At 36.2% G+C, this 12,524-nt stretch overlaps 1 protein-coding gene across 2 annotated transcripts in view; it reads left to right on the forward strand.

Moving 5' to 3' along the window:
- The window catches only part of SAMSN1 (SAM domain, SH3 domain and nuclear localization signals 1), a 96,782-nt gene extending 84,518 nt beyond the window's left edge, over positions 1–12,264 (forward strand). For both annotated transcript variants that reach the window (XM_048052941.2, XM_013188314.3), the window contains 3 exons: positions 1,344–1,550; positions 2,563–2,713; positions 11,025–12,264. In XM_048052941.2, coding sequence (XP_047908898.1) covers positions 1,344–1,550; positions 2,563–2,713; positions 11,025–11,230 — 564 coding nt within the window. In that variant the 3' untranslated portion in view covers positions 11,231–12,264. The remainder of the gene's footprint in view (positions 1–1,343; positions 1,551–2,562; positions 2,714–11,024) is intronic.
- The last annotated feature ends 260 nt before the right edge of the window (positions 12,265–12,524 follow it).

The following is a 12,524-nucleotide window of genomic DNA, read 5'->3' on the forward strand; positions in this document are numbered from 1 at the left end:
TCCTGAATCTGAATTAAAACTGCAGCTTGCCTTAGAGCTACCTAATCCTGATGTGCATCCATATCTAAAGTTCCTGAGCCCTCCATAAGTGTGTAGAATAATATATATGCTTATAGAGCTTTAAACAAATGTTTGTTTAGTTCCCATTTCAAACATGCTCATAGCTCTAAGCTTCATATTCTAATGAAATCAGGTCATTTAAACACAGTGAATTTCATACTTGGGTTTTAACCAAACTAGGGTGACAGCTTTACTTGCATTTTCTTGACCAGATCAGAAAACATTTAAAGATCTCAGAGTTGTTATAAGATATTTTAACAAACTGAGTTTAATTTTTCTGTTTTGTAGCAGAATGACAAATTAAGTGTGTATGTAGCGATTTGTAGTAGAACTCTTTAAAGACTTCCAGTGGTTTTGTAAGTTCTATAGTATCTCACCAGAACAGAGGACTCAATTTTACTGTCATGGGAGCAAGTTGCATAGAAGGTATGACTTTTTTGCTACCAGAATTACTCAGAATGACTGTTGTGCTGAGCTGAGATGTCAGTTCCCACAGCTTGGTGAGAGCACCGTTATCAACAAGCCTCCTTGAAGTTGCTGTGTTGTCACTCTTGTTGGTTTTTTTTTTTGCACTTGCCTTTGTGAGTACACACACAAGTGTGGAGAACTGAAGCTTTTAGTTCGGTCTGCTAAGGTGTTTCTACTATTTTCCCAGTCAATTGGGTTAATAATAATGGGAGAATTTGACAGTCCTTTGGGAAGGACTGACAGGAAGATATTAAGGGAGTTAAATGTTCTTTATTGCCTTTGAGAAGTGTAGCCAGTGTTTCTTACTGTAAAATGGGTAAGAGTTCACCTTTCATCTAGCTCAGCTATTAGTTTTTGAAGACCTTTGGGATGATGGGTAATAAGATTATTGTGTAAGTGGCTTAAAGTGAAGGAACCAGGTGAGAAGCTGTGTAAAGCATGTATTTGGAAAATAACTTCACAGTGCTCTCTTGCTTTTTGCCAAAGCTATGCCCAGTATCCATTGCAAAAGTTGCTAGCAGGGTGAAACCCTATGCCCTTTCAGGGTCCAAGTGGAGCACTAGAAGTTGAAAGGTGCTGCTTATGCTCACCTCTCCTTCACAGAGCTTTGGAGATAAGGTCTAGCTCCATTTTCTGTGACTGCATTTTTCTGGGATTTTATAAAAGCAAAGGAACTAAATCTAGGTCATTTTAAAGTTACTTCACACTGACCGGTTAAGATTCTGTGCTGGTTTTGGTGCATAGAGGAAAATTCACATATCACAAACCAGATGTGTAAGCAGTATTATGCTTTTTTTTTATTATTTATTTTCTAGAAAGGAGATATTATAGATATCATCTGTAAAACCCCCATGGGCATATGGACAGGCATGCTGAACAACAAAGTAGGAAACTTCAAGTTCATTTATGTGGATATTATTTTGGAAGAAGAAGCTGCACCCAAAAAGATAAAGACTCACAGAGGAAGCAAAAGGACCAAGCCTAAAACGCTGCAAGAACTCTTGGAATGTGTCCATCTGCAGGTCAGAAAACGTTTTCCTGTTGTGTTTGAAATCTCTAATTTCAGTGCACTTGGGTTTTGATGTAATTTACAGGCAGTTGTAGAACGGCAGGTTTCAGCAGTTTTGAAGTCAGCAACACAAATAAGTTTAATGTCTGTTTCTTATCTGATGTCAGTGGTTTATATAACTGCATTTTACCACAAGATTTGGTTAGGCCAAAAGGCTCCATGCACAGAGGCACAGTGATGACTTGTCAAGTAACTTGCCTGTAATTGTGTGCCTTTGGGCAGGAGGTGTGTGAGTATGTGGAAATCTCAGGGACAGGACTGCAATGTGACCCAAGTGCCAACATTCAGAATTTAGGTTTCTAATTTTGCATGATTTTTGGGAGCAGTATTCTTTTTGCCCTATGCTCATCTTGTGCTTCTCCCTCTCTGGATCCCTAGTTCCCGACTGAGTTTAAAAGCATACTTAGGTCGTGATTTACATGTAATATTTTTATTAGCTGTTTTTGCTTTTTGTACTGATGCAAGCACTCCTTATCCTGGAGTAGATGTAGAGTTTCATATTGTGTTGACACAGAGCTGAAGGGGGACCATGTGTTACACAGCATGGCTGAGGGTTCCCTCAGCTTCTCACACTCACATTTTTATCTGAGGGCTCTTTCTGTGCCAAGGCAGAGCACGCCCTACATCAGAGGCTTTCCTGGACTGGAAGGCACTCTATTGGGTGACCCGTGAAAGTCCAGAAGGTCAGTAGATTAAATCATTTTTGACAGACCTCTATCCTGACCCAATTTGTTGCCAAGCTCTGGCAGGCAACTCAGCCACAGGTGCTGGGCTGGCCAAGATGACCTCAAGATATCTCTACCTCTCTCACTCTCAGTCTCTAGTTTTGTACAAAAGGCAGGTTCATCAGACTGAAAAGTGGAGTCCATTCAACCTGATGAAAAAGTAAAGGAGAAATGGTTCGTATTCCTCTACTAAAAAATAGTGCTTGTTTACATGAGAGATTTGCAAATTTCTTTTCATAGGAATATGCCTCAACGCTCTTGCTAAATGGCTATGAAACTCTAGAGGACTTAAAGGATCTACAGGAGAGCCACCTGATTGAATTGAATATTTCAAACCCAGAAGACAGGACAAGATTGTTATCAGCAATTGAAAATCTACAGGACTATGACAGTAAGTGTTTAAGCTCTGACAGTCATGTGAACATTTTAACTGAAGAAAAACATTTAAAGAAATAGTGATCCCCACATTGATCTGTTTAATGATTTTTCTTTTAAACATGAAAAATTGAGTTTGGTGGTTTCTTAATTTGTCCAGACGGCTAACTGTACATCTCTTCTAGACACGTACATGATTACTATATTTGTAACACATGAATGATTTAAGATTTCCTGTTGATAGGTCATAAACTAGACATTGATAGCAACTATTGCTTGAGAGCAACCCTTTTTATGATTGTAAAACCAACTCCAAGAGAGGTTAAATGACTTGCAAAAAGTCACAAGGTCTGTGCAAGAGCAGAAAATTAAACCTCCCAAACTCTGGGCTAGTACTTAAAAAAATAAAGCTAAAAAAAGTAGTCAAGTACTAAAAAAAATAGAGCTACAATGAGAGCTACAACAAGAATTTAGGTCAAGTTCTGAGAAACTTCAGCTAAGCATCTACTTAATTAGATACTCAGAAAAAAAAAAAAAAGAAAAAAAAAAGAAAAAAAAAAAGATGTTTTCTTCTCCACTAATATTTGTGCAAATTCACCCCTATCCTGACCAGTTACTTCATCAGATGTGTATTCTCAATTGAGAAGCATCTGAAAGAGAAAAAAAAAAGGATACCTGGAAGAACAGGTATCCCTGCCTTCCTGTTTTATTTTAATATCAGGTCTTGTCAGCTGTCCAATTTTTCTCTCCTCAGCATAGGTGGCTCTCCATTTGTCACTCCAGCATATGTACATACATATGCACATACCTGCAGGCACACATATATCCTAATCTTTCTGTACATGAATTCTGTACATGAGTTTCTGAGAATGTCTCATCCATTCAACTTTCCCTGCAGATGTTCTCTAATCCACCCTTTTGTTTCCTTGTATTTCACTCTACATTTGTTTTTTCCTGAAACCCATTTCAATGTACAGTGTTTCCTGTTCTCTTAGTCAGCATCACAGAAATGCAAGTTTCTTGCAAACACATTGGAGAAACATTTAAAAGGTCTTCTTTGCCCAGCAGGACCAGTACTTCTTTCTTATCAGTACTTTTTGAGATGAGGGGCTAGAAAAGGACTCTTGAAGTGCTGTCTATATAGAGGTAGTGTTTGAAAGAATGAATCTGGGAAAGAAAAGGTTACATTTTCCAAGAATTGTGTTGCAGGTATCCAGCTAGAAATCATATGAAAATGCATTAATTTCCTTAGTTTTCCCATGAATTGAGTACATGTATCTTTGTGTATATTTCCAGGTAATTAGCCTTGCCACACGTTCTGCACCTTTTATTGCATATGTTTTTCTATACCAATATTTAACAAGAAAAAAACATTAATGAAAAATGATAGATTGTAGTTTTACAGAGTTCTGCAACAGGGTGAAAAACAAAACCAAAACATAATGGTTTTCATCAGGCTATGCAAGTGTCAAACTATTCTGGGACAGTGAGGATATGGTTTACTATTTATACTTCTTGTATAGCAAAAAGCATAGCAAGAAGACACGTAATATTTTTAGAAGATAACAACAAGGTTTTCTTTTTCTGAAGATGTGTTAATAACTTTATCTTCTACATAAACCTTTGCAAGAAGCAAATCTGACAAGGACATGTCCCATACACTGAATATTAGAAAATTCACTTTAAGTACCTAAATAGGGTTCTTCCCGCTTAGCAGCATGGGATTAAGTCACTTTTCTCCAGGTAAAACGGTAACCCTGATTATGTGTGTATGGTAGTTTAACACTTTAAATTCTTATAATGGTTCTGGAGAAAATTACATTAAATCTTATAGAGTGGCCCATGCTTCAAAATCAGTGATGATTTTTGATCAAGAGATGAAATGAATGTTTGTTTCACATTCACTTGAGATAGGTATAAACAATCTTTAGAGTATTCAAATTCAATAAAATAATTTTACCAGAAATTATGAATACTCACAGGGACCAAAACTAAGACATCTTTAGATGCCATCCCAGTTATAAGCATTCATTTCAGTCTGGGTGTCATAAGACTCCTGTATATTTTAAGGTAAAACACAAATAAATAAGGTCTTGGTTATATAAATAAGCATGCTCTCTTGAATAAGGACTGAATCAAATCCTTCCCTCATCTGGTTGTCAAAGTTTGATGGTGCTTATCACATGACCAGTAGTCACAGAACAAAATTTAACAACCTGCTCTAAAAATGAAGATATTAAAGACTAAAATTGATAGACGTCATCTGTTAAGTAACTATAATGAAAGATGGAGGGTCAAGTTTGGGCATAAGCTCAGCATGTGTCTGACCTTGTCCAAATCATTTGACCTCTTTGTGATTCTGTCAACCCAATTGGAAAATTGGGTTGAAAGAGCTGAGTGCTATTGTGAAAGTGAATTCTGCATCTGAACTGAACTTTCCTAGGTCAATATTTTTTTTTCCTAAATGAGCATGACTGAGTCCAACATAAATGATTTCTTAATTAAAATTGATTTTCTGCATTGTTTAGAAGTGAGCAGCATAATTACCCACAGTTACAAGGTAATCTGTTTACTGGCCAAAAGTGTTCTAGATAGAAGTTCAGCATTCTACCAGGTAAAAGTTCATTCTCTTTATAGGCTTCATGAGAGAAAATAATAATAATAGACCCATAGATCACATTTACTATTCTAATCCCATCTTTCTCACACAGATTGGAATAGTTCTGTGTCTTTGCATTAGATCCATGTTTCCACAAAGCATGTGTTTGATTAATGAATGGAATCTCATCCATGAAGATATGCTCCAGAGCTGAAATGCAAGGGTTTCTGAGTGTTTGTGACTCTAATACTATTCATAAAAGCCAAGTATCCTGGAATGTAGCCTCATTTTACTTGATTCTACTATAAATGTAATGATAAAACATGATTTTATATTTCTTTAATGCAATACCTGATATTGCTAAATGTCCAGATGTTTTTCGAGGGCTTCTCATTTCTTCTTCCTTTTTTTTTTTTTTCCTGACATCTATTTTACGTTACACTAGGTGGTTTCTTCATGCCACATACCTGAGACTATATAATTCATGTTGCAGAATAAGCAAACAGCTATTGAATTTTGTAACAAAAGGACTCACAGCAATAGTTTCCACATTATATACTTCTTAAAGCCACCCAAAATGTATGATTTTTGGCAGTAAGAATATTTTCATCTTACATTTGATTTAGACCTCAATGAATTTAAGAGCAAAGATTTTACGCATCTCACATCAGGAATTAAAAACTGAGTTTTATTTAGGAAATGCTACTGAATAGTGTTTTGTTTTGTTTTATTTTGTTTTTTAAAATTTTTTCCTTCACTGTACTGTGCTATATTCTTTCTACCTTTCCTGTGAGTCAAGGCCCAAATTCACCATCTTCAAGTGCTGCACGTAGCAATATTATTCTAAAACTGCAAGGTCTTTGAAGCACTTCATGACCTTCTCCACCCTCCACAAATATCTTTTTAGATTTACTGTAAGTTGATCAGACCTATATATTTGGGGAAAAAAATGATTGGTTTCCATGAATTCATGTCTACGGAGGGAAAAAAAAAAAAAAAAAAAAAAAAGCCCATTTTCATAAAGCATTTCTTAATAGCTTTCCATTCTTCTCCCACATGGCTTCTAGACAGGAGATGGATGTCTGTGCTTTTGTAGGATGCTATTTTTAAAGTGAAGCAGTTGCTGAATGGTTAATGAATAAAGTAATGAAGTTTGCAACTTCTTTCATGACTGCTTCCCAGGACACACATTTGTGGGTGTGTGAAATAGGCTTGATTGTCTTCTCATTTAGATGATGGAAGTCAAGAGGTTCATTCCTGAAGTCCAGTAGGTTATATTAGTCTGAAACTATTTAGAGTGAAAGAAGAATTAGACTTCTTTGAATATGTGCATAAAGTTCATGTATAGGAAAAAAAAAAAAAAAAGGTACATATGTGCAATCTTGGGGATAATTATCTTACCCTTATCTCCCCAAATCCACTTCCTTAGCATGTTCTTTGTATCTAAGTGCCAGATCATACTCTAAATCCCACTGCCAGTATCACATAAGGTTTGTTTCTTATTTATTTGGACAGCAAAATAGCTGATGATACAATTTTCAGTTCTTAGTTGTATTCCTTACATGAAGACCTAGCATCAAGAGTTCTACTTACACAGGGCTGTCCCTTTACATCCGTGGAATTACACAATATCATGTAAAGGTCAAATGGTGCAGAAAGATGCTCTCCCCTCCTTCACTGTGGTAGCTGCAACCCTTTGACCTGTATGTAATATTCCCATATTCCAGGAAGCTCTCCCTTGCATGAATATTCGTATTTTTCACTTTTTTCAGACACATCTGTTTGCTTCCTGATTTTAGCGAAAAATAAGCTTACTTCTGTTTTCAGCATAAACTCTTCTCTCATACCTGTTCAGTATCTCTCCCACTTGTATTTTACTCTGAGTGCTGGAGAATCATTGCCAGTGGGAAGAGAAGGCCCAATTGATGTCAATGCAACCTCTGCTATTGAAAGCAGAAGCTATGTCATTGACTCAGCAAGTGCTATTTTTCACCTTATGTGTCTGTAAATATCCACTAAAGATTTACTCCTTTGATGCTCTGAAGTATTGCAGGTATACAGACCCACTTCGGGTCTTTCTTTTTCAAGAAGTATTACTATTTACTGCTTTACAATGATCCTTTCTGGTTTGTTGCACTATGAGTTTTTGTTTCATCTTAACAGTTAAGTGGTCTAATGGGTACAGGCACTCCAGGTTGATAGGTTGACCTCCTTCACACCTGGCTAGGAGGTCTAACATCAGTTTTGAAGATACACATCATTCTAGTTACTTGTTCAGTTGTGCTGCACTGCATCACCTTCCAGGAAAGCACACAAGTGACTCAGCCTAAAGCATCACGCTCCTAGCCCATTTCACCTCCTGGGCAAATCTCATGAAGGCAGACTTGAGGGCATGCTCATGAAGTACGGGTTGCTGCTGGGTTGACCTTTTTTTTTTTTTTTTTTTTTTTTCTTTCATAAGACAAATCTAAGCTTCAACCAGTCATCTGAACATAATGACACTGGAGTCAGTGTGACCTCAATACATTCTTGAGTGGAATTGCCTTAAACCTAAGCTTAAAGTGCTTTCCTAATCAGGACTTTGATTAAAAAGAGGGGGAAAGCTAGTGAAAGGAAACAAAGATCTATCTCTGCCTGTGTTATGAACATTTATGTCATTGAATAAAAAATGTTCACTTCCAAGATCTAAATTGTGAGGAAGATACATATGCATCACACATCCATTATCAAGTCTAAAAGCCTAACATTTTATTCAGTCATCTGCATATAATACTACAGTCTAAAGTAGTATTAGAATATCTGTCAAAATGATCCATATTTTGGACCCTCTGGCCATATCATAGACAACAGTGACTGAAAGCTATATATCTTATATGAAACTGCTTTGCTGTAGAAAAATAATAGAACTTCCATTTGTTGATAAGATAGTAGTTTCCGATGATTCTGCAACATTTAATGGCAGTTTAATTTTTATCATTTCATGTTTCCTGTGCATTGTATCTTTCATCTGATGTCCAAAAGATTAACACAGTAAACTTACCTTTACTAATGGGGAAATTGAACATGTATTTGTTAGAAGAAGGAACTAAGTAGAACTGAATGCGAAAACCAAAAGCTAAAAGAAATTTTAAAAAACAAACAAACAAAAAAGTAGTTGTTTTTTTTAGAACATCTAAAGCTGTATGCTATGCTTATTTATAATACTCAATATCCTGTTTAAGTGATTTAGTAGATACGGCATAATATTTAAGTTGCTCATAAAAAAGAGAAAAATAACTTGATTGATTTCAGTATTTTCTTCTTAAATATGATTTTTTTCTTCAACTTTTTCTGTTTTGAACAAAAAATAGAAAATATATGTTCACTTTCCCAAACACCTAAGCATTATTGTTTTTCAGTTTTCAATGTAACAACAACAACAACAACAACAAAATCTCCTAGTGAGGAGACAGAAGTTTTACATTTCTGTTTCCTGAATAGAAATTTGTTATTTTTCTAAAACTGATCTAAATTCAGATTAAAAAAAAAAAATAAAAATCTCAGAGTTCCATGCTTGCTTGTGTCTCTGTCCCTGGAACACACAAAGGAAAGACACTGCTACAAAATAGTATGAGATGTTTTTCACAACTTGCTTAAGCTACCACAACCATTAACAGAGCACTACTGTAATACTAACTGAAGCAGTTTTTTTCTTTTTTTTTAATCCACTAGTTACTTGGTCTTCTTTCCCACTGTAGAACAAACAAAGTGGATAGAGATTCCTCTTTGACCTTGAAAATGTAAACAGGATTAACACTTTTCAGGTCACTGCTTGCCCTGGCAGCAGTTGATGCCCCAGAAGCTGATAAAAGTCCCAGCGAGTGGCATTAGGGCTGGTCGGGGATTACAGCAGAGGGAAGGGGAGCCCTGCCTGCAGCCGCCTAGGAGGTCTGCATGCAGCCGCCAGCTGGGCTCTGTCAGCCCACAGCGACCAAGGGTCACCTGGGTCCTCTTGGCACTGGTGGGATGGGTGCGAGGAGCTAATGACACAGTTCAGACAGGGTTTTACTGGGGCATCTGCCGTTGTTTGGGCTAAACTACTTCTGTTGCTACTAATAGCAGCAGTAATACCTTCTTTGCTGTAATTCCTTTTGTAATTCCTTACTGACTTAAATCAGAAATCAATTGGACCCTACCCGATCAAATATTTTCCCTACAGAGATAACATTTGACATAGCAAACTACATTCTGTAAGGTGAGAGGAGATCAAATGGTTACAGGTATCAATTAAATCCTCTGAAAGGTGCCCTCTGTCATGCAAAACAAAACAAAAAAAAGTGAAAATCTTTCTCATGTTGGAAAAGTTTATAATGTCTAATAGCTGAAACAAATGTCTGTAGAAATTTTCCTTCTGGAAAATTTATAATTCCATGCTGCTACCCTGGAACTAAATTAGATTTAGATTTCCAAGAAGGATGAAATCCTTCATGAACTAGGACTTCCATACTGCCTGTATTTGGACTGAGACAACTTAAATCTGACCAAAGAGTCAAAGCGAACTATTTAGCCATGGAGCAACAAGTCAGGTGAAATAAGGGAACTTTCTTTGCAAAAGCAAAAAGGTACCATTTTTCAGTGGATTAAAATCTGAGGTAAAACCTTTTATTCCTGTAAGATCTGTTCCTCATACTTTGGAAAGTAAGCCACAGTTTAAAGTAAAAACACAGTTACTGGAGAGCAATAGGAAAAGAAAGAGAATGACAGAAAGAGATTTTAAATTTAAACCTTGTTTTCTGAAGAAATTTACCGTGAGTAAACATCATGTATTATACAGCCAGAAGATACAAACATGAACTTTAACCACAGGATACATTAGATTCATGATATACAGGTATATCTTGTCTGCAACACACCAGCTTGTTGAGCTCTGTTGAGAGGTCTGCCGATACTCTTCCTGGGCTGCAGATTTTTGAGTTTGAACAGATTAGTCATGCAGCAAGCTAAACAAGGACACATTATTTGCAAGATTTTCTGTTTCTACTTAGTTTTGAAACGGTGTTCAAAAAACATAGCAAGAATTAAGCATCTAAGCTTTCTCTGAGGCCTTTGTGTTTTGGAAAATATCCTTCTGGCTACCAAGCTGAGTTTAGGAAGTTTCCATCAGCCAGCAACTCCCACTGAAAAATCAAATGCTTTAGGAAATCTGATTGCCATATCTTTAGGCTGAGCACTTCTAAAGACCAGCCAATTATATCTTGCCATGCAATACACAGAGTAGGTGAAATGGTGGGAATTACATTCAAAAGACACAGCACCTGTCATTCATGTATTATAAACAAGGCACAGTATGCTGCATGGTTAACTAGGATGTTGCATGAGCAGGATCGGGAATGCATGTGTGTGGGAGGGGAAAGGCTGCTTACTCTATTGTGGGCATGGTGACCATGCATGGTCACTGGTGCACCTGTGTACAGTCTGAAGGATGAGGCCAAAGTCTCAGGCATTCATCTCTGAGCAACATAGTACGGGATCAATGCCAACCTCAACAGCAACTTAGATGCTCATGTCATCATATTTTTAGTTCTTTGATGCTGAGGTTTGTGATTCTGATAGACAGAAGATATTGATCAAGCCATGTTTATATTACCTACTCTTTTTCTACAGTTTCTCAAGATCAGCTACACTGCTGTCTCAAACTCTTTCACAGGGTACTTATTTTGACATTTTTTTCTTATTTTGTTCTCTCTAGTTGAACAACAGCAGACAAGTGAGGGTGGTCAGGAGATGCGAAGCTTAAGCCCTCAGCCCAGTTTTGACAAATCACAGTTAAATGACTGCCCAAGAGATTCCGGCTGTTACATCTCATCAGAAAATTCAGATAATGGTAAAGAAGAAGTAGACCCAGAAACCCTGTCTGACATGGTGCAGTCAATAACAATCACTGAGTCAAACTGATTCTGTTAAGCTGTATTTCTGCAGATGCTCAGAAAAGGCAAACAGATAAGTGAAGTTGATTTGCTGGTACGGTGGCACAGAAGCAGAACACAAAATACTCTCAACACTGAAAATCTACTTCTGTCTGATGTATAATGCTCTAGACTGCTACATGTGTGGACACCTGAGAGCTAAATCTTAGCTGATAATATGAATATCTCATGCTTTTCTTTTCAATGAATCCACAGACATTTCACTGAAAAAGTTTATACATACATATTTATATATATATTTGTACAGCAAATGCATTTTTTTATGATAATAGATAATTGTTTCATGTAGTGGTACATAACCTGGATGTTAATTTCTGGAACTGTCCCAAATGTAAATATTGTATATATTTATTTTTAAAAGATATGGATTAATCACAGTGTCTCTTTTTTTCAGATTGTTTTGCTGAGATTTGTACAGAAAATGTTTGCATTGACATAATATCACAATAAAAAATTGATACATTCACATTCTACTTCAAAAAGTACCAACCTAATTCTCATTAATATTAAAACTATTTCAGGCCATTCTTCTCTAAAATGGTCTCTAAAGTAGACTATTTCTTACACTTTATCCTGGAGGTACAGAAGAACTGTAGTATGAATCTGAATCAAGCTTTTTGTGTTCATCATCTTTTAGAGAGCATAGCCATCTGAATTCTTTATGCACTGGCAATTTGTATATTGTTATTTCACAACTGTTCTCATTCCTTCCAAGCATTATAAAGACAATGAAAGCTTGAAACAAACAAACAAAAAATTGTATCAATACTATGCTTTTATGAATGTCTTCTGTGAAACTCTTGCCTTTTGTGTGTGGTGTAAATTTTGTTAATTATTTGTTCATACAGAGCTCAGAAGCTAATATGCTTATTGTGCATTATTGTCTTTTATATGAGATTTAATTGTCATTTCCCAGTATATTTTGCACTGGAATACACATTATATCTGCCTGTCTTCTTTTAGAGTACTTCCTTAAAAAATAAAAAAAAATCATATGTTTGAGCCCTTTATAAACTACTTGATTTTTAATGCAGTCATTACATTGCAAAGATGGCTCCATTCTAACACTAACACAGTAAATGGCAAATCCACTTAATATTTTTATCATGCGTAATCACCTGGGTATCAAATCAATACAGAAACTTCATGCTCACCAATTAGTCACACAATTTTCATAATTTAAGGCATTTTGCATTCATGTTAAATAGTCTCCACAGATTGATGACAACTTAAATCATTTTCAGAAGAGATGAAACACGGAA

This window comes from Anser cygnoides, chromosome 1, assembly GCF_040182565.1.
Source record: "Anser cygnoides isolate HZ-2024a breed goose chromosome 1, Taihu_goose_T2T_genome, whole genome shotgun sequence".
NCBI lineage: Eukaryota > Metazoa > Chordata > Aves > Anseriformes > Anatidae > Anser > Anser cygnoides.